Source organism: Arvicanthis niloticus, chromosome 18 (assembly GCF_011762505.2).
Source record: "Arvicanthis niloticus isolate mArvNil1 chromosome 18, mArvNil1.pat.X, whole genome shotgun sequence".
NCBI classification, from domain to species: domain Eukaryota; kingdom Metazoa; phylum Chordata; class Mammalia; order Rodentia; family Muridae; genus Arvicanthis; species Arvicanthis niloticus.
Genome location: NC_047675.1, coordinates 36,646,957 through 36,666,108, shown reverse-complemented (window position 1 = coordinate 36,666,108; position 19,152 = coordinate 36,646,957). Strand labels below are relative to the sequence as shown.

Here is a 19,152-nt window from a genome sequence, read left to right as displayed (position 1 = left end):
TATCGAAGGGTAACGGTCTCCTTCTCAGCCATTCTTTGATAGCCTGGTGCCCTAGGGTCTACAGTGGGTTTCTCTTCTAGCAGGAGCCACAAGGTGGTCAGAATGTTCTCGTTCTCTTTCTCTTTCTCTTTCTCTCCCTCTCTCTCTCTGTATGTGTGTGCATGTGCTTGTGTGCGTGCACGCACATGCCTGAAGACCTGCTACACCTCAGCTGAACCATCCCTGGCTGTCCCCTCAGACGGTTTGTGCCCCGTCAAGACCACACAGTAAAGAAAACTGGCAGCGCTGGAGATGATGACACTCTCCAATGACACCTCCTCCCCCAACCCCCAGCAAAGTGTCAGCCTCAACCAACAACCATGTGGTCATGGAAGGGACTTCAAGGTTCAGGCAATCTGCCAATGCACAGAGGAGGAAACCTGGGACCAGAGCAGTGTGAGATGCACCAAAGCCAAGAGGCCAAGGACTGAGAACTCATTTTCTTAGCTGGAGATACCCTTTGAGTCCTCTTCCCTTGGCTGGTTCAAGGTGAAGGTCCTGGGAAGCAGGGAAGCAGCTGCACACTTATCTTACTGGCCAGCAGAGTAAGCTCAGGATCCCATCTGCCCTTGAGCAGGCGGCTCTCAGCGGCTCTGGTGCGGTGCTGAGCTCTGCCTGTGCTTGTGGAGAACTGGAGCTGTGGGATCTCCCCAGAGTGGGGTGTGCTTGCCCAAAGGGTTTAGCTTCCCTCTACTGGGCCAAGCCTGAGATGCAGTGTCCTTTGCTCTGGCTAAGCCATCATGAACAGAACAGTACTCACGGGAGGTTTAAAATACATTTCTATACTGGTTCCAGTATGTCTAGACAAGTCACTCCTAAGAGATTCTGAGTTATTTCAAGGTATCTTCAGCAAGCATTTCCCCCCCTAAAGCACCTCATAATGACTATTACATGAACATGTACTACAATATCCATCTGCACTACACTGTTGCAGCTCAAAGCACAGAATTGCCCAACCATGCTTCTGATGCCACCAGTATACAACATCCAGTCAGTGGGTCTTTCTGGGAGGCAGCACTGTATTTCTGTAGTGTTTAACTCTCTATTCTACTCACATGACAGACGAAATCAAACTGGAAGAAAGATAACTCTAAAGACAGAGCTTCTGAATTAAGTGCTGCCTTTTTAAAACATCAGGTCAGTGCAGTTTTTAAAATTGGCAGTGTCACTCAAAGTTGGGCAGCACCAACTTCTAGACTTTTCTGCTGGTTGTGGTTCGGGGCAGCCAACCACGCCAGGAGAACAGTCCTGAATGGACATTGGCAAGGCCCTAGTTGTCAGGAGTATGTCTGCACAGTGACACCTATCTAAAAACCTGCCAAATGTGTTAGAGGCCAATGTGCACTTTCCTAACAATAACCCACCAGCCAAATGCTGGTGATATGGACTCAGAAAGGCTTAGCTTGGATCTTCACCTCATCACTAATTAGTGAGGTGGCTTCCAACAAGAACTTAACCTCTCCATCCTATCTCCTTGCTTTGATTATGGGGATAAGGAGGTCCTTGTGATAACCAGGGTAGCCCATGTAACCAAGTTCGTCCTGTCTGCCAGGCACTGCTCCAGGCTTTTCACGTACTTAACTCATTGACATCCCAGTCAGTCCTCTCTGGGTCAATGTGGTCACCACCCCCACAGTTTACACAGAGCCCGCAGGATGAGAACTGGGCCCCTTTTTCTTCAGAAGAGAGGTGCACCTGGCATACAGACAGCAGAACTGAAATCCTCCCTCTGCTTTGTCTTGCTTTCCACCACACTTTCTCCATTCATACGTCTTTTCTCCACCTCTCCTCAAGGAGCCAGTCTTCAACCTCACACAAACCTCCAGCACTGTGGAGGGTAGAGGAGATTAGACCCCTTTGACCGGTGCTGCGTGACTGCCTATCCACTCAGAGATGTCACCTGTTTATTCAGTGGGTCTCTTAATGGCTTAGCCTGGGCCCCAGACAGGGACAGAAGGCATCTATGCTCTTAATACACTGACACCCTGTACCCAGTCTGATCCCTGACTGGCTATGGACTCAGAATTCTGTGTGGGTGTATATTTTTCTACACAGCTTTCATTAGACTTCCTAAAGGCTGGGGACCACCAAGAGGCCAAGGACAGGAACAACCTTCCCTCTAGCCACTGTTCTTAGCTGGCTATCTGGGTAGTGCTCTGGAGAAGCAACACACAAGAAGATGGGAGGGCAGCTTGTTTTGCATCACCCTGAATGATGCCATCTGTGAGAGCTCAGTGGCCATGGAGGGAGCAGGCCAGAGGCTCTGAGCATCTGATCTGTTCTCACAACTCCTGTGGTTATTCCTTCCAAGCATAGGCAGGGCTGCATGCCATGGTGCTGCCACAAGATGGCCTTCCTGCACCAGTGTAGCACATGGGCTAATCTTGTGTGTTGTTTCCCTGCGTGTGTTTTCAAAGGCTGGATTTAGTATTGTCTCCTGAGTGACAGGTATGGGGAACTAACACTGGCTCCAGCTCGCTGGTTTGTGATCTGCACAGAGGAACGCAAGTCTCTGTAGGCCTGTCCAGCTGAGCATGCTTCCAAACTGCAAGCAACGTGGCAGACGTCGTGCCGCCCTGTAGCCCATGTCACACAGCCTCTGTTCCTCCATTTCACCATCACCCGCTGAAGCATGACAGTCTCTGTAGTCCAGAGTACAGTGCTAAGTAAAACAAGTTTTCTGGCTACAAGTGGGAGCTCATAAATCCCCTCACTGGCTCCGCCTACTGCTGAAATCTTCAGAGAACTCACAGATGCCCTGCACCTCTGCCCATTCCTCCAACCCTGAGTTCCAAAACCCAGTGTCCACACTGCTCTGCTCCTCTCTGAAGATGCCTTGCACCCCCTGGGCAGAGTCTAGACAGCCTGAGTCACATTTCATTTTCCTTGCAGTCCAGCTTAGGAATGTGCCAGGACAGCCTGGTCTAGCTTAGCTAACACCTAGAGGCCACCCTTCCCATTTCTCTCATCGGCTCCATTCTGTTTATCAGAAAAGCTGGCAAGTCTACTTCTCAAACACATCTTCCATCCTGCCAGCTTCTCTCCAAGCTGCTGTCTGTTTTCCCCAGCTACAGGACCTTCTCCTAAATCCAGTCTGTACAGAGTAGCCTATTTCCTCAGCCCTCTTCATCCCTAAAATAGATATAATGGTGCTGTCAACCCCGGGACTAGCAAGCCCAATGGTCTGACACCAGGTGAGCACAGAGCCCGGCTCTGGGAGCATTTCACCAGCCAGTGGTTTGGTCCCTTACCCCTCTGTGGCACAACCACTTTCTCTACAGTTCTGCCGTCTCCTAGAAATTTGCTGTCTTTGTTACTTTGTTGTTTCCCATTAAAGTGTACTGAAGTCAGGATCATATTTATGGGCTGACTCTTTATACTTTCTCCTTACATTGACTGGCTCCCCAGGTACAGGTTCAACATTAAGTTCAGAGGAAATTGTTGTAGGAGAATTGTCATTCACTTTAGGCACAGGTGCTAATGCTTCAAAGAAACAGCTTCAGCAGGCAGGTCAGTAGACACAGCCTAGGAGAGAACCATGACAGTTCTCTCCCTAGGGGTTGGCAAGGCAGGATAGGACTTTGCTCCCTGGCCTGTACTGCCCCCCTGTGGAAGCCTGTGCTATGACACCCATCCTGGGAGAAGGCAGAAGAGAGCCTGTGCCTGGCTCACTCTTCTGCCTTCTATGCCCTTCCTTCCTTCTTTTATTCCATGCCTCCCAGGCCCAGAGTCTGTCTGCCTTGCCTTGGATAAGGAAAAGATGCTGGGCAGAAGGGGCCTGCAGCCTCAAAGCTATCACCACACGTCTGGGTTTCTAGAATGTGCATTTATTTACAGACCTTCAGTGGCTTCCAATCTTTCCCAAAGACTATCTGGGGTTCCTGTGGTGTCCTTCCGGTTTCCTCAAGTACCTCCTTTGTGTATCAGATACTCCCCAAAGAGTGGCCTCAGACAGTTTTCCTTGGGTCTTTGCTGCAATCTCTTACACCCAGAAAGATTTGGACCACTGGCTTTTCACAAAGCACTTACCTGGCTGAGGTGAAGACATTGATGCCACTTCCAAAGCTCGAGTCACAGGAACCACCTGGACCTCCTGTGGGAGGAAGAGGGACGAGGTGATGCTTGATGAAGCATGCCTACTTGTTTGTAGAAACAAGACCCTGCTCTCTCCCCACCAGCACCCACTCCTCCACTAGGCTCCTCAAAGGAAGGCCAGGATACAATGCTTCTGCAGGCCCCAGTGCTCAGGGGACAACAGCCAGGCCCAAGCATTTCTAGGCATAGGGCTCTCACAAGCTGGAGACACTCATGCTGAATACAAATGGGATATTTCAGGAAGGCCTGAAGGTCCAAGGGCAGTGGCTGTACATGACTTAGGTTATTTAATATTGTAGCCAGCAAGGAATGTAGGCCAAGTTCACAACATGATGCTACTTCATACTCACCAGGAGGGCTAAAGGCAGAAAGGAAGAAAATGCAAGTGTTGGCAAGGTATGCATCACTGGTGGAAATGGGAAACAGTGTTGCCACTTTGTACAACAGGCTGGCAGTTCCTCAGAAGTTAAACGCAGGTGGCCCAGCAATCCTGCTCTAAGAGCTCCACCCAAGAGCAATGGAAGCCTGTATCCTGCATAGTACACCAGTGCAACCATCTACCATAGTTGAAAGGGGAAGCCAGCCCACATGCCTATGAATGGATAAACCAGCTGAAATATTACTTAGCAAGAAAGCGGAACAGGTTACAGAATGGATGAACTTTAATGACATGCTGAGTCAAACAAGCCAATTCAAAAAGACTACAGAGTAAGATTCCATTCATAAGAAACGCCTAGAACAGGTAAGTCTGGGGAGAGAAGGGAGGTTAGAGGGAGTTTGGGAGTATGGGGTGTGATGGGTAAGGACTCTAGGCCATTGATGATGTTCTAACATTGGTTGTGATAATTACACAGCTCAGTGAGTAGACAAAAGCTGCTGAACTGTACATGTCCAGCTGGGTATGTAGAGTACACAAAGCCTCAGTTACAGGGTTAAAATGATTCTGGGAGAGAACTGTAACCTTGAACTCTGCACAAGTCCCTCAGCATGTGGACAGTTCAAAACCTTTACTATACTTAGCTTTCTGCTACAGAACTCGAGCAGAACAGGACTGAGATAATTCCATCCCTTTTCTTTTGGCACCTAATTAAGTTACCTAAAGAGCCAAGACTGTGTGCATCTAGAAGGCTGCCAGCGGGGCCCTATTCTGACTCCAGTACTGGCCAGGCAATGGCACAGCTTAGAGCATGAAGGAAAGGAGGAGGGGCCAGCAGCATGATGTGCTCAGATATAGGGCCAGTGTTACCAGTCAGTCCTGAGCCAATGTAGCCCACAGGATGAGCTGTAGACAAGGGACTTCTGTCATGTCCATCCGAAGTGCCTAACTCCAAGAAGCATGAGAAAAATGTAAGACCAACTCATGTGGAGAGGCAGTCAGCAAAGTGACCGACCAGCCCTTCATAAGTGTCACAGATTGGAGGTGATTTAGAGGACAGCAATAAGTGTCATGTGGAGTTTTACACTCAAAGGAATAGGCGGGGACAACTGGAGACAGTCAGGCTAGGTGTAGGTTGGGGCCAGCAGGGTCCTAACAAAGTTCCAGACAGCTCAGAGAATGACACATAAGGAGCTCTTTATTCTTTTTCTGTATACTTAAAGTCATCTTTTAAATTTAGGAAAAGATAATAGATTATAGAGTGGCAGTCTTGTGGAGATGAGAAACTAAGGATAAAAGGCATTCCATGACTCGTTTTAAATCAGACAGTATCAGGAGCCTGGAATTTTTCCAGAAGAGTCACATACACACATTGAGAAAGAAAAAGGAGAGTGGGGCACAAGGGGGAGGAGGAGTGGAGCCAGGCAGGCAGGCAGGCAGGCAGACAGAGACAGAGAAAAAATTGGAAAAAATTGTCATAGTTTCTGCTTGGGATTTTTGTCACAGTTACCTGCCCCCTGTTCTAAATTGTCAGAGCTTCTCAGTCAGGCTTGAGTTCAAAATTTCTTGACAAAGAAGCATGGTAAAAATTTCTCAACCAGGCCAATAGACAAAAATTATAAAGGAAAAAACCTGCAAGGCTAATTGAAATTGAAAACCAATTTTACAAAGTTGCTCAGAGAATACATTTATAATGCATTTCACTGTCAGACTAACACTCAACACAGGAAACAGTCTTCAAGTCAAGCAAAAAGTCACACAGGGAGGTATTTGCCTAACATGAATGAGGCCATGGTTTCGTTTCTGTTGCACACCTTTGTGTACAACATGCGCGCGCACACACACACACACACACACACACACACACACACACACACGTAAATAAAATAAAAAGAGAAAAGCAGATGAGAGGAGAGTGTTCAAGTCCCTGACAAAGCAGTCCATTCATTTACGTAACAAATGCTTACATAGCTGTTAGGATGCATGAGGAATACTTCTCAACAGCCAACAGATGTTAGCTCATTTACTGGGACAAGCTAACGGTGCCAGGACTGTCACAGAGGCGAAGAAGGGAGGCAAGGTCAGAAGACTTGCCCAGGGTCTCACAGCTGGATAACAGGGGTTGGGGTCCAGACCCAGGGCTGGATGTCACTGTGCATCATTCTAAGGAGGGCAAGGTGCTATGAGAGGCCAGGAATCATAGTATCATCTGACTGCGGAGTAAGATGTTTCTGTTCAGTTACCAGGGCCTGAGCATTTAAGAAATGCCTCATTCCCATGGAAGGCTGGGGAGGGCTCAGGCTTCTCCGTGCTGGAAGTGCTTTTGCAGCCATCGGCTCTCCTAAGGGCCAGCTCAGTACTATGTGCTCACACGAAAAGTACCCCATTCTACATGTTCCTGCACATGCTAGGCAAGTGTACTATGACTACAGCCATACCTCCAGTCTCCCTGCTTTTAGCTGGAATCTTCTATAAGGAGGAGCTGTACCTTCTTTTCACTCGTTCATTCATTCAGTCATTTATATCAAGCTTGAGGGAGCCACAGATATTTATTATGTGAAGTTTTGTTTGTTTTGACTTTTTAAAGACAAGGTCTCATGTAGCCCAGGCTGGCTTCGAACTCTCTATGTAGGAAGGATCAACCTTGAATTCCTAATCCTCCTGCCTCCATAGCCCAAGGATTACAATGCAGCATCACTCCAGCTGTTCTGTTACAGGTGACGACTATCATTGTCCCTACTGTCATTCAAACACTTCTTAAGTTTTAAAGTTTACAAATGAAATATTTTCTAAAAATAATAAACCAAGTCCTTAGCCTATTCCAAAAATAGCCTACGGTCCTTCTTCCTTCCCGGTAAAGGAGATCTTTACGTCTGTGTTAAGTAAGAGGCCCACACTGCCACCTGCCTTCCCTAGTCACAAGAGCGGAGGAGGGAAGACTGTGGCAGCAGGCCACGCCTGTTGTAGCAGTCACCCTACTTATGTCATGGTGTGCAGGGCCTGGAAACAGGTGGAAAGAAGATGCAGGGAGTGATGGGAAGGGCAGGCTGACCCCATAGCTAAGGTCCATACCCCTGAAGCCTATTCTCCTGGTCTTATAGGAACCTGCACATCTGTGGATGAAATGTTAGGGTACCAAGCCTGAATCTCAAATCTCCTTAGCCAGAGCCTCTATTTCCACTCAGTCTCCTCTCCACAAGCAACACAGATCAGACATACATGACTTGGCAGGAATGGTATTGCCCTCCTGGTACTCTAGCACTCCAGAGGCTGACAGAGGGTGATGCAGAGTTGAACCCTGGCTTGGGTGATGCAGCCAAGGCCCTGTCTCAAGAAGACAGACAGAAGACAGGCGCAGGTAGGAACTCACCATGAGGCAGCTCGCCACAGGAATATCTGCTATAGGCTAGCTCTGTCAATAGATGCTATGGCCAGTCACTGACTGGGGAGGTGGTTTGTGGGTAAAACAGGACCTTTTTCTGGTCTTCAGTATCTTCCCCAATATAATTTTTTTTTTGCACATGTATGTATATGTGGTGTATATACTTGTATGTGACTGTCTGCGAGTCCACTTGTGTGGGCGACCCTGTGTATGTGCATGTGGAGGCCAGATGTGGATGTCAGGTGTCCTCCTTTTCATTCTCTGTACTGAGATATGTCTTCTGCTGAACATGGCGTCTGCTGATTAGACATGGCTAGCTAGCCACTTGCTCTGGGGATCCTGTTTCTACCTCCCTAGAACTGATGTGTGCCACCATGTCTACCTTTTATGTAAGTCCTGGGGATCCAAACTCCAGACCTCATGCTTACCCACTGAGCCATCTCTTCAGCACCCAGTTTCTTACAACGTTTTGGAGGAGAAAAGAAGACAGACAATAATACAATGATACAATACAGTAATACAATAATCACTCAGTCAAGTGCACTACATGTACTTTGTTCCTGGCTCAAAGTGGAGAAAAAAAGCAAAACAAAATAAACTCAAAAGCTCAACAAAACAGATTGCAAATCCATGGGGGAAATACAAGCCTAAATGGATACTGGATCACATTAGGGCAGTGGTTCTCAACCTTCATGTTGCTGGGACTAGAAACTGGCATTCAGCAGCAACTCTGATATCAAAAGCCTTAGAAGTTTACAAATTTATCGTTAAGAAATAATTACAGATGTTTGTAAATTTTTTTCTATATGAAAGTTCTTTTTAGCAAGGATTATAGGACTAAGATGGAATTAGAAGTAGCTAAGTGATTCATGATAGACTGGTTAAACAGATTAGAGCTTCGTCTATCTGATGTAATGATACAAGGCCAGTGAGTTAACAGGGAAGCACAGCTTAATAAACTGGGAGATGATAAACTATGTTCCCAAGGACAAAAGACATATCTGAATGACCAGTCCAGAGACTGACTTTATTAATATACCTAATTATATAATGCTGGCTAAAAGGGCAAGTCAGTATAGATTGTGATTTAAGAAACTGTACAGAATAGCCCCATATCCACACAGCGGAAGAAATAACCCCAATATCTACTCACACAATGAAACAAGAGTTTCATCCATATAAAGAAGTGCTAACATAATGTACGCTAACATGAAGAAACCCTGAAAAGTGATGTGACGGAAGCTATATGATCAGGCACACACTGCATGATTCCATTATATGAATGCTCACAACAGGCAAATCCACAGGGCTGGGGGGGGAGTATGAGCTTCTCACTGGGGGATGATAGAAATGTTTTGGAATTGGATACTATTAATGGTTGTACTACTTTGTGAAGATATTAAAACAATTTAAATAATTGTTTAAAATAATTTAAAATAATGTCAATTAAAAAATAAATTAGTACAGATTAGTGCTGACTAACCCGGAAAGATGTGTCTTGTTGTTGAAAAAAATTCAAGTTGTAAATCTATTTCTCAGGATTCTGTGCGAGTGTGCGTGCATGCACGTGTGAAAACAAAATACAAAAGATACAAGGGTACATTCATACATTAAAACAAAACACCAAGAAACAACCCAACTTGCAGTCCAGCAACCCCACACTGGAGCTGGCAGCAGGGTCCTGGGTGATGCAATTCAAGCCCAGTCCTTCTACGTCTCTTTAGGAGCGTGTATTTCCTCTCCAGTCAGAAGTTTAGAAACAAACACGCTGTTTCAAGACTTCTGGGAAGCTGTGCCTGCCCACTGCCCAGGCTCCCTCTCCTGTGTCTAGGTACAGTCCCTTGTGACCATCCCCCCAGCCCCCGGTGTCAGAGTAATCCCGCTCTGTAGCCATTCTTACAGGTAGATCTGCATCTGAGTTGTCTGTACTTGCAGTACCCATAGACAGTGCTGAGAAATTCTGCCAGAGTCAGCCTTGCCAACAGGTGGATCTTACTATACGCACACTGGAGCTGCCACAAGCTCTCTACTGGAATCCTCTGTAGAGCCTCCTTTCCCATTTGCTACTTACTCATTCTGAACTCAGTGAGGAGAAACAAGACTGCAGAAGGCCAGCTGAGGGTCTTGCTATGGGAACACGTATCTGTGCTCTGACTTACAATGGCTCTTGATGTCCTAAGTCTTAACCCCCTCATGCTGCAAGGAGGTATTCTTAGAACAATCGTGGTTTGCTTTCAATACAGAGTTTACAAAACTCCACATAACTCCTCCAACAGACTTTGTGATGAATGGCTTTGGCCACTGTAAGTGTTCTAAATGTGTTCAAACATATTACAACCTAGTATTTTCAGCCAATGGGTTTGTGGGGCACAATTTAAATCAACGAGCACCCATGTTTTAAAAAATACTACAGCACCTGTTGCGAAGAGTGTTTGTTAGACAAGCAAAAATCTATTTTGGAACTCACAGCCACCCTCCAAATTAGGTGGCAAGGGTTACCCCACTCAACAAGTAAGGAAATTAAGCTTTGCAAAGGCTAAGCAGCAAGGCCAAGTATGGAAGCTAGGAAGCTGAGGTCAAAGGAAGGTCAAGCAGTTGCTTACAGGCAAAGCATACCAGAACCAGTGCTGCAACACCCAAGACAGCTAGCAGATGACAGGGTGGGTGTGGTGGAGAGGGTGGTGGGAGTGGGCAAGGTGATGGTGTAGTAGGATCAGGCCAGGCATGTTGAGTACCACAAGGACACAGACTCAGGGACAGGACTTTGCACTACAATCCCATAAATGATAGGGCCGCTGGGGAGCTGCAGGTGGACGGGGCTTGGGGCAGAGGGTACAGAGTAGGGGCTGCCTGACTGAGGGCTCTGTGGTTTGGGAGGAAGAATCAGCTCTGGAGGGTTGGATCTGTACATGTATGTTTGAATACATGCACACACAAAGGGGCCAGCCTGCAGGTGTGCAGGGAGGAACATGCTGCATCACCATAAGCTGAGCATGCGAGAGAGTCAGAGAGGAAGTGCAGACAGGAGGCACCTGTGACAGACAGGTGGTCCTGGGCAGAAGAGAAGAGCAGACAAAAATGGGCCAAGCTTTCCCATTTCCTGGCTGGATCATCTGTCTAGTAGCATGCTAGGACTCTGTCTTGGGCATCCTAGAAAAGAATGTGATTAGTTATAAGGTGAGCAAGGCTGAGTGAGAATAAATGTAAAGCTGTCAAATGGGATGTTCCCATTTCTAGAAACTACTATAAAGTTTGCTGTTTATCTCTTCCAACGCTGTTTATGAGGTAGTAAAATTCAGGGCAAGCTGTTGAAATGCACCCTGGGTTAGGTAATGTTCTACTGAGCAGACAGAAACTTGAAGGTGGCTTTGAAGAACTAGTTAAAAGGATAGGACACTGTACTGGCTGCTAATCAAACGCAGGGCTCCCACATGCCAGTGGAGAATTCTCCCATTAAACCACCAACGCCCCAGCTCACAGGGCACTTTATGGCTGCTGCCACGACCCACAGAGTGGATCCCTCCAGAGAGGTCACTGCTGCCTCAGAGGCAAAAAGGAAGGGGCAGAGCTGCCAACTCCTCATACATATTAACTGAATTACAGTTCACACCACAAAATTTTGCTTTACACAACTTTACCACTGTGAAGTATATAAATGGGTGGTTCTAAGTACAATCACAAAGATGTACAGCCATTGCTCTATTCAATTCTAGAGTATTTCCACTATCTCCCAGAAAAACCAGGATCTGTCCCAGGCAGCTGCAGGACCACTGTCCCTTCAACCCAGGCAACCACTCTTCTATTTGCTGATGGGAATTCAGAGACACCAACCTTCATGTTAAGCCAAAGTTGGAAGAAAACCAAGCAAAAACAAGAAGAGAAAGTTTTCCGATATAGAAAAGCAAAATGTGAGATTGCCATGTCATTTCAATTGTGAGATGTTAAAAACGAGACACTGCTCACTGTAGGAGAAGGCAGTCCTGCTGCTTTGTAACCTTCCCTTCTGTGCCACAGTTCTAAACGAGAACCATCAACCAAAAGTTCACACACCACACACCAGCACAAGTTCACAAACTGTCAATTACTGAGACTTCTAGCTTGTCCTAGGAGAGCTTTCCAGTGTAAGGCCTTCACTAACCAACCTATGTTTTCTCTTTCTAGGACTTGTCAGAAAGTATGCAAGCTATTGCACTGGCCAGGTCTCCCTCTTGCTGGTGAGAAATCTACCACAGAACCAACAGCGCTCCACCAGTGCTCCTGTCGGGTGCTCTTCTGTCTTCAGGTGTTTTACTGCTCTGGCACAGCTGTATCCTGATACCCAACACAGGCCCAGCAAGGTAGCTCTTTTTCTCTTCTACCAGCCAGAGACCCTCAGGAGGAGGCCCGGAAGGCTGTCTGCTACTCCATCAAGGAGTTAGCAAGCACATGCTAGGCTATGGTGGTTCTCTTGCTCCAAATGTACGTTCCAGACCCTGCTGTCGCCCTCAGACATCTGCACAGGGTGAGCATCCATTTACTCTCTGACTACTGAAAAAGAGGATGTCTCCCCTGCTGAGATGGTCAGAGACACTGAGGCAGATGTCCAGGAGACAAGACTGGTAGGGCTTTAGAGGCAAATTCCATCTCCAATCAGCATAAAAATGTTTTTTTTTTTTTAATTTTACAAACAAGCAAGAAAACAATGTCAAAAAGCATTTGAAGGACTGTTTAAAGACAATGACTTGTGCAGTAGAAATCTCCAGTACTTAATAAACTAGCATTTTCCTGACCTATCCTCCCTGAGAATGACTAGGGCAGAGAGGGTCAGATACTAAGAATTAAATGAACAGTGCAGCTCAGTGCTCTTACCATGTTCCCAACAATGACTTGATGGTGGCCGATCCCAGTTGGAGATCAAGGGCAATGTATAATGTTTTTTGAGGTGGCAAGGGTGAAGAGTATGGGCTCTGGGTGTAGCTGTCAGAGCCTGCAGGAGTGGCTAACAACAGTGCCTAGTACCACAATTGAACGAGTCAATATATGTAGATGGTACTACAGGTTTAGTCCCAGGACCTCTGTCTCCCCAGCAGCAGAAATGGGGACTCTGATGTCAGGGTACTCACCAGTGGCTGTCCCCTCCTGCTTTGGCAGGGAATCCTCAGGGTTAGGTTCTGTCTGCTTCTGTGCTACTGGCTTTGGCTCATCTGGTTCATCATCCTCAGGGGTGACTAGCTTCATCAGGCTCTGGTTACACACATTGGCCACCTCCTTGATACCTGTCTACTGATGTAAGGATCACCCCCATGCAAAGACTTCCTAAAGCCCAAGGCCAGTCGTCTTCCTGGTCATGGGCTTAGTCCTCCCTACGTCTCGTTCTATTACATGCACCCTTATGAGACAGTCCTCTTTCTTCTTACAGGTGGTCCCTTCTCCATTTGGATATTTCTCATCCAAGGTACAGAGGGATGAGCGCAGAAGGGTAGAACCTTGATACATGAGATTGCTGCTGCACATCTGAAAGTAAACAAGTGAGGACTAGGGACAGCCAGCATCAGTCTTGCACCCCGGCTTTCCTAATCCACATCCAGCTTCATCTCTTGCTTCCTAGGAGTGAGGGAGCCTAAGAGAATCCTTCCCACTCACAGACCCTCCACTTCAAGTTTCCTCTCCAGAGTGAAGGATACTTTTCTTTCGGTCATCATAGGCCAAGCACGGCAGGACAGCAGTCAGGATCCCAGAGGAATAGGGCAGCATTACCCGGCCTGCCAGCTGGATGAATTCCCGCATCCAGCACATAGCTGTCAGCTGAATCAAGTCATCTGGAAGAGGAATTGGTTGCTTCTAGAGGGGCTGGCACATGCACTGAAGAGCTCCTCCTACCTACCAAGCACAAAGGGTAGGCCTGGGGGCTTGTGAACCAGGGGTTTGACTGCTTTTAGCTATATGAACACAACACTTCCTGGGCTCCCTGCTTTCTAAAGGGTTGTAAGGATAGGTTAAGAGTGAAAATCTTGCACTAGACTTTGAAAACAGCGATACCCCTTCCTCCCCGAATTCATGCCCTGTCACAATATGACATACTTCATTTCTTTTTTTGTTTTAAAGATTTGTTTACTTTATATATGTGAGTACACTGTAGCTGTCTTCAGACACATTAGAAGAGGACATCGGATCCCATTACAGATGGTTGTGAGCCACCATGTGGTTGCTGGGAATTGAACTCAGGCCCTCTGGAAGAACAGTCAGCGCTCTTAACCACTGAGCCATCTCTCCAGCCCAACATACTTAATTTCTAAGTGGAATTCATTTTCCTATCCTTGGATCCAGACAACTGGCTACACTAGCCAACAGCATGTAGTTGTGAGAGCCCTGTCTGTCTGTGCCCTGTCTCTCCTGGAACCTGGCATCCATCCAACCTACTGGATGCTGATCCCTGTTACCCCATGTCGTATGTGGGTCACTGCACCCCACTTGACTCCACCTGAGCCTGCAACTGGCTTCAGGTGCATGATTATGCCCAGCCTGGACCTGGGAGCAAAGTCACCTAGCTGACCTATAGGTTCTTGGCGAGTAACAAGCAGCCACTGCTGTGACTGTTTCATGTGATTTGATAGCCAATAGATGCTGAGGGAAAGGCGATTCTGACCTCCATACATCCTATCTTTAGCTAAGGCAAAGCACAAGATCTTCAGAGCAGGTGAAAGTGTTCATTTATCAAAAGAGAACACAAATGTTTTCTGACTCACATCTACCACCCTACTGCTTCCAGATTCAGAGTCACATGCAGTGTCTAGCCCACATGGGTCCCTTTTGCCCCATACTGAAGCCTGCATATGAGAGATGGGGGCTTCTGAAGAGGCAGTTGTAGCTATAGGGCCTCCACATGCTCACCTGTGGTCTGGCAGTGGATTACCAGGATGTTGGCCATCTCAGCAAACTTCACACTGGATGGGTTCTTCTTAATTTCTTTCAAGAATTCTCCAAGAACCACCTCACACCTACCAATGGGAAGAGGAAGCCTGAGCTCCATGAAAGCCCATCTCTGAAGCTCTGGTGAGGAGGACACTGACAGAGGCTGGGGAGATGAGCTCTCTACTCCTCTATGGCAAGGGAAGGCTATAGAAAGAAGTCCCCACAGGGCTTCTACAGAGTGGCAGCTGCAGCTGCCTGCTGTTTCCCACAACTCACATTTTCCGAATCTCTTTGCCATTGTCACCCAGGATCTGGAAGAGCCCATCCAGGATCTCTGGCAGGTAATCCAGCAGGTTAATGTCTGGCACCGACACCAGAACCAGGATCTGATGGAGGGGAGCAGTGAGAGGGAGAGCTGAGAGCTGGCCCAGGTATAGAGCCTGGTCTCCTGCTCTTCCCCTGGGACTAGCATCCTAAGGACTAGGGACCAGTGTCATGGCACTGCAGGTATCTACACTGGAGTGCTGGCAGGAATTGTTCTGTTCAATGTGCAAGGAAGTGGGAATTTGACCCCAGGAGGATTCAGATGGTAGGGGAGAGGGTGACTGATAGAGAAGGCTGGGTGAAGCTAGAAGGTTTGCAGAGGTGGATGTGGCACCATGGGCTTCAGAGATCCTGGGCATTTTTTAGGACAGAGAAAGAATCACATCCCTTCAGGGAAAACAGGATAGGCAGTAAGACAACACTAGACAGAATGCTTTTGTTGGTTTGCTTTTTGAGACAAGGTCTCACTGTGTGGTCTTAACTGGCCTGGAACTTGCTTTATTGACAAGGCTGGCCTTGAACTCACAGAGCTCTGCCTGTTTCTGCCTCCCAGTGCTGAGACTAAAGGCATGTGCCACCATGCCCAACCCACAGTGTTTTTGGTGATGAGGTGTTTGAAGGTTATTAGGAGATAAAGACAAAGAGGTGTCTCTTAGCCAAAAGAAACACTGTGTGTATCCTAAGAGTCCACATGATTCCACTAGAAACTCTTGGTTGTTGGAAGAATCTACCAAGGACTGGACCGTACCCAGGAGATGATGAACTGTCGGGCGTATTGGTTGTTGGAGTAAATCCTCTCCCGCAAAAGAGGGATGAAGCCCACCAGGTCAAACTTGCTGCTCTCTGTCACAATATCCTGTGGATTGAAGGGTGAGGATTATGAAGAGCCAGCAATGGGTTTGCTGTGCTGCTGGCCCTGGGCTGACTTGAGGGTAAGGTAACCATGGAGAGAAATGGCAGAGCCTGAGCCAGGTAGGAGAGGTCTCTGGAGAACTGGCATTGTGACAGGCCCAAAGCCAAACAAAATAATGGATATTCAGCAGAGAAAAGTCAATAGACCTAAATGAATGGCAAAACCCTATTCTGAAGTCTGGATCAAGGCTTGGGCCCTGTCATGGAAGGCTGGGGTCGAAGTTCAACTTCATTGTTCTGAGTAGGGCATTAAAACATGACTTTTAATTGCTGGCTCGGCAGTTATGAGCACTGACTGCTATTCTTGAGGATCTGGGTTTGATTCTCAGCACCCACATGGAGACTCACAACCAGCTGAAACTCTCGCTCCAGGGGACTTGGTGATACTCTCTATCACCTCTGCAGTGATCAGGCACACAGGTACTGCACAGACATTCAAGCAGGCAAAACATTTATACACATAAAACAACAAAACAGATTCCCATCCTATCCCCATCCCAAACAGAAGATCTTCACTTAGGAGGACAGCCCAGTTCTGTATTTTGACTGTGGTAGTAACACAGTATTACATGTGTCATAGAAACTGCATATGAAACAGTAAGCTTTAACATGGATACCTTCAAGAGGCGGTCTAGGAGCTCAGATCCACTTTTCACATTGGGGTCAGGGTCAGCAGCCAACTATGAGGCACCAAGACAGAGAAACAGAGGTCATGTTCAGTCACAGTAATTCCTAAGCTTAGGGGCCGAGGCAGAGCACCAGCCAAGGCCACGGTGCAGATTAGCACACCAAGTGGTAACTTTCCCGTGGCTGACTCTGAGAAAGGCAGTAAATCAGTCGGTTACAGGAGTGGTCTCATTTGTTCAGGGACAACCCAAGCTCTGCTGAGGTTCCCAGGCCAGGCTGTAACTGGGTCACACAGTTGTTTCCAGTGGCTGCTCCCAGGGCATTCTCATCTTTAAAGGCTTGGTTCTCTCATGGGCCCCTGAGATAGCCATGAGGATGACATTTAGAAATGTCCATATTGTTCATTCTACAGGAATAACATTTTCTGAGCCACTCTGCACAACTGGGTAGGGCGACTGCCCCAGGCTGAGGGGAGGGCATCCCCACCAGAGTGAGGGGAAAGGCAACCCACCAAGTGAGAGCCAAGAAGGAGAGCAATAGGGACCCTAAAGCTCTACAGGGGATCACTCACTCTAGCACACAGGGAGATTGTTATCATTGCCCTTAAAAGGAATAGCCTGTACTATGGAGTCATCGTGGTTACTTTTGCCTGGGAGGTTAGTGCTTCTCAAACGATCAGCCTTTCTGATAATGTGTACAGCAGGCTGACACTTCCACAAAGTGTAATGAAGATGAGCAGGGACACAAAAATACACTGATACTAGTCTATGAAAATCAGAGCCGGACAGTATGTGTCCCCTGCAGCAACATGCATATCTGTTCCGCTTGCATCTGGGCAGTGTCCCAAGCTCTCAGGGTCCTAGAAAGTCAAGCCAGCTGGGTAGGCTGTTCTTAACTGAACCAGAAGTTACCTTACTCAGTCCATCAAAGAGAACGTTGAAGTGTGGCAGCACGGCACCTCGGGCCACTTTGACGATATTGTAGAGGGCCTCGCAAGCGTAGTAGCGCAGCCTGCTGTCTGCATCGTTAAAGCAGGTCAGCACTGGCTCTATCAGCTCCTTCAGGTAGAGCCCTGAGTCCTGTAATGAACAGCCAGAGAACTAGTCAGAAGGGCTAGTCCCCTCACTCGGAGATGCTCAGGCCTCTGTGTGAGGGTTGAGCTAAAAATACTCACCCCAAGCCAGCCTCCCAGAAAGGACCACACTATGGGGACATGGCTGCAAAGCCACACAGCAATATTTGCTAGTAGTCTTAAATGCAGAAGTCTTGATAAAATACAGGTCTGTAATGGTCCTGCTGGGATTCAGGCAGGAAGGTATTTGGACACCTCAGTCAGAATGAAGTCCATTTCTGGCGTGTTTGTCCCTCAGAAGACGTACCTTGCCTAGGGCGATAGAGCAGGCTGCCAGGCCGATGAGGCCGCCTTTCCGGCTGTGGGGGTGCTGGGACAGGGCAAACTCCTGAGACAGGGTCTGGATAACATGTTTGATTTGCATGGTGTTGTTCTGGGCCACAAAGTCCCGCACCAGCCTGGAGAGAGAGGAGGGAGAAACCATGGGACACATAAAACCAGGCTACTTCTGCTGTCTGGGCTCCAGGGCAGGGTCTGGGGTGAGAAAGAGAGATGATCTTTTCAAAAGAAAAGAGGGGTTCTGGTCCTCTCAGTTCTGCTGCTGGCTAGGTCATAATCATTTCCCCACTCAGCAGTTTCCCTTTGTATATAATGCAGTGAAGAATAGCGGGGCCAGCTTACTTATGTAAGTTACTGTCTTACCAAGAGATCAAGCATGCAATGCTTTTCTAACAAACACCTCATCTTTATCAAATACTTGCTCAGCTCTGCACGCATGCATCTAAGGACTCCTCCGTATCTGTGCTGGGACGTGTAGCTTAATTTTGTCCCATTCAGGGCCAAAATCAAGTCACAAACAGAAAATTGTAGCAAAATAGAGTAGTGCTGTCACAGAAACAGAATATGCTATCTATGTCCAAGAGACTGACAGAGTGGTCCCATTTGAGATATTATTTTAAAAACATTAACAGGCATTGTCTAGGTAAAGGAAGGTAGTGTATTACTCCATTTTGCCTACTAAAATAAAATGGAAAGCAAGATCATACTGGAAATAAAGGACATCATTATGGGTTTACAGATGACTCACGGGCTTTTAGGTGGGCAGAGTTGTCAGATCATATGTCCTGATTCCAGAAGCTTGTAAGAAGGTTGGGAAAGAACCGATGCACCAATTCTGTATGATTTCTCAAACAGGACAAACCAGCCAGGTGAAGCCCTGTGTTTCTTTAATGAAACAGCCCTGAGAAGAACTCTACAGACACCATACCAAACAGCTGGAGCATTGGTGGTTCAGTGGTAGAATTCTCGCCTGCCACGCGGGAGGCCCGGGTTCGATTCCCGGCCAATGCAGAGCTTTTTTTTTTGTTTGTTTCTTTGTTTTTAATTATATATTTTAAATTTTGTTGTATCCCTTTCTGGTCAGTTTCCTCATAG

At 47.3% G+C, this 19,152-nt stretch overlaps 1 protein-coding gene and 1 non-coding gene across 4 annotated transcripts in view; one reads left to right on the top strand and one right to left on the bottom strand.

Moving 5' to 3' along the window:
* Positions 1 to 19,152, bottom strand: part of Vac14 (VAC14 component of PIKFYVE complex) — a 102,814-nt gene that overhangs the window by 70,672 nt on the left and 12,990 nt on the right. For all 3 annotated transcript variants that reach the window (XM_034522500.1, XM_076915888.1, XM_076915887.1), the window contains exons 2-10: positions 18,026 to 18,176; positions 17,558 to 17,725; positions 16,637 to 16,699; positions 15,856 to 15,963; positions 15,060 to 15,169; positions 14,763 to 14,869; positions 13,556 to 13,690; positions 12,995 to 13,147; positions 4,069 to 4,132 (exon numbers count right to left, since the gene is read on the bottom strand). In XM_034522500.1, coding sequence (XP_034378391.1) covers positions 4,069 to 4,132; positions 12,995 to 13,147; positions 13,556 to 13,690; positions 14,763 to 14,869; positions 15,060 to 15,169; positions 15,856 to 15,963; positions 16,637 to 16,699; positions 17,558 to 17,725; positions 18,026 to 18,176 — 1,059 coding nt within the window. The remainder of the gene's footprint in view (positions 1 to 4,068; positions 4,133 to 12,994; positions 13,148 to 13,555; positions 13,691 to 14,762; positions 14,870 to 15,059; positions 15,170 to 15,855; positions 15,964 to 16,636; positions 16,700 to 17,557; positions 17,726 to 18,025; positions 18,177 to 19,152) is intronic.
* Positions 18,998 to 19,068, top strand: Trnag-gcc (transfer RNA glycine (anticodon GCC)). Its single transcript has one exon. It is a non-coding gene; the product is annotated as a tRNA-Gly (tRNA).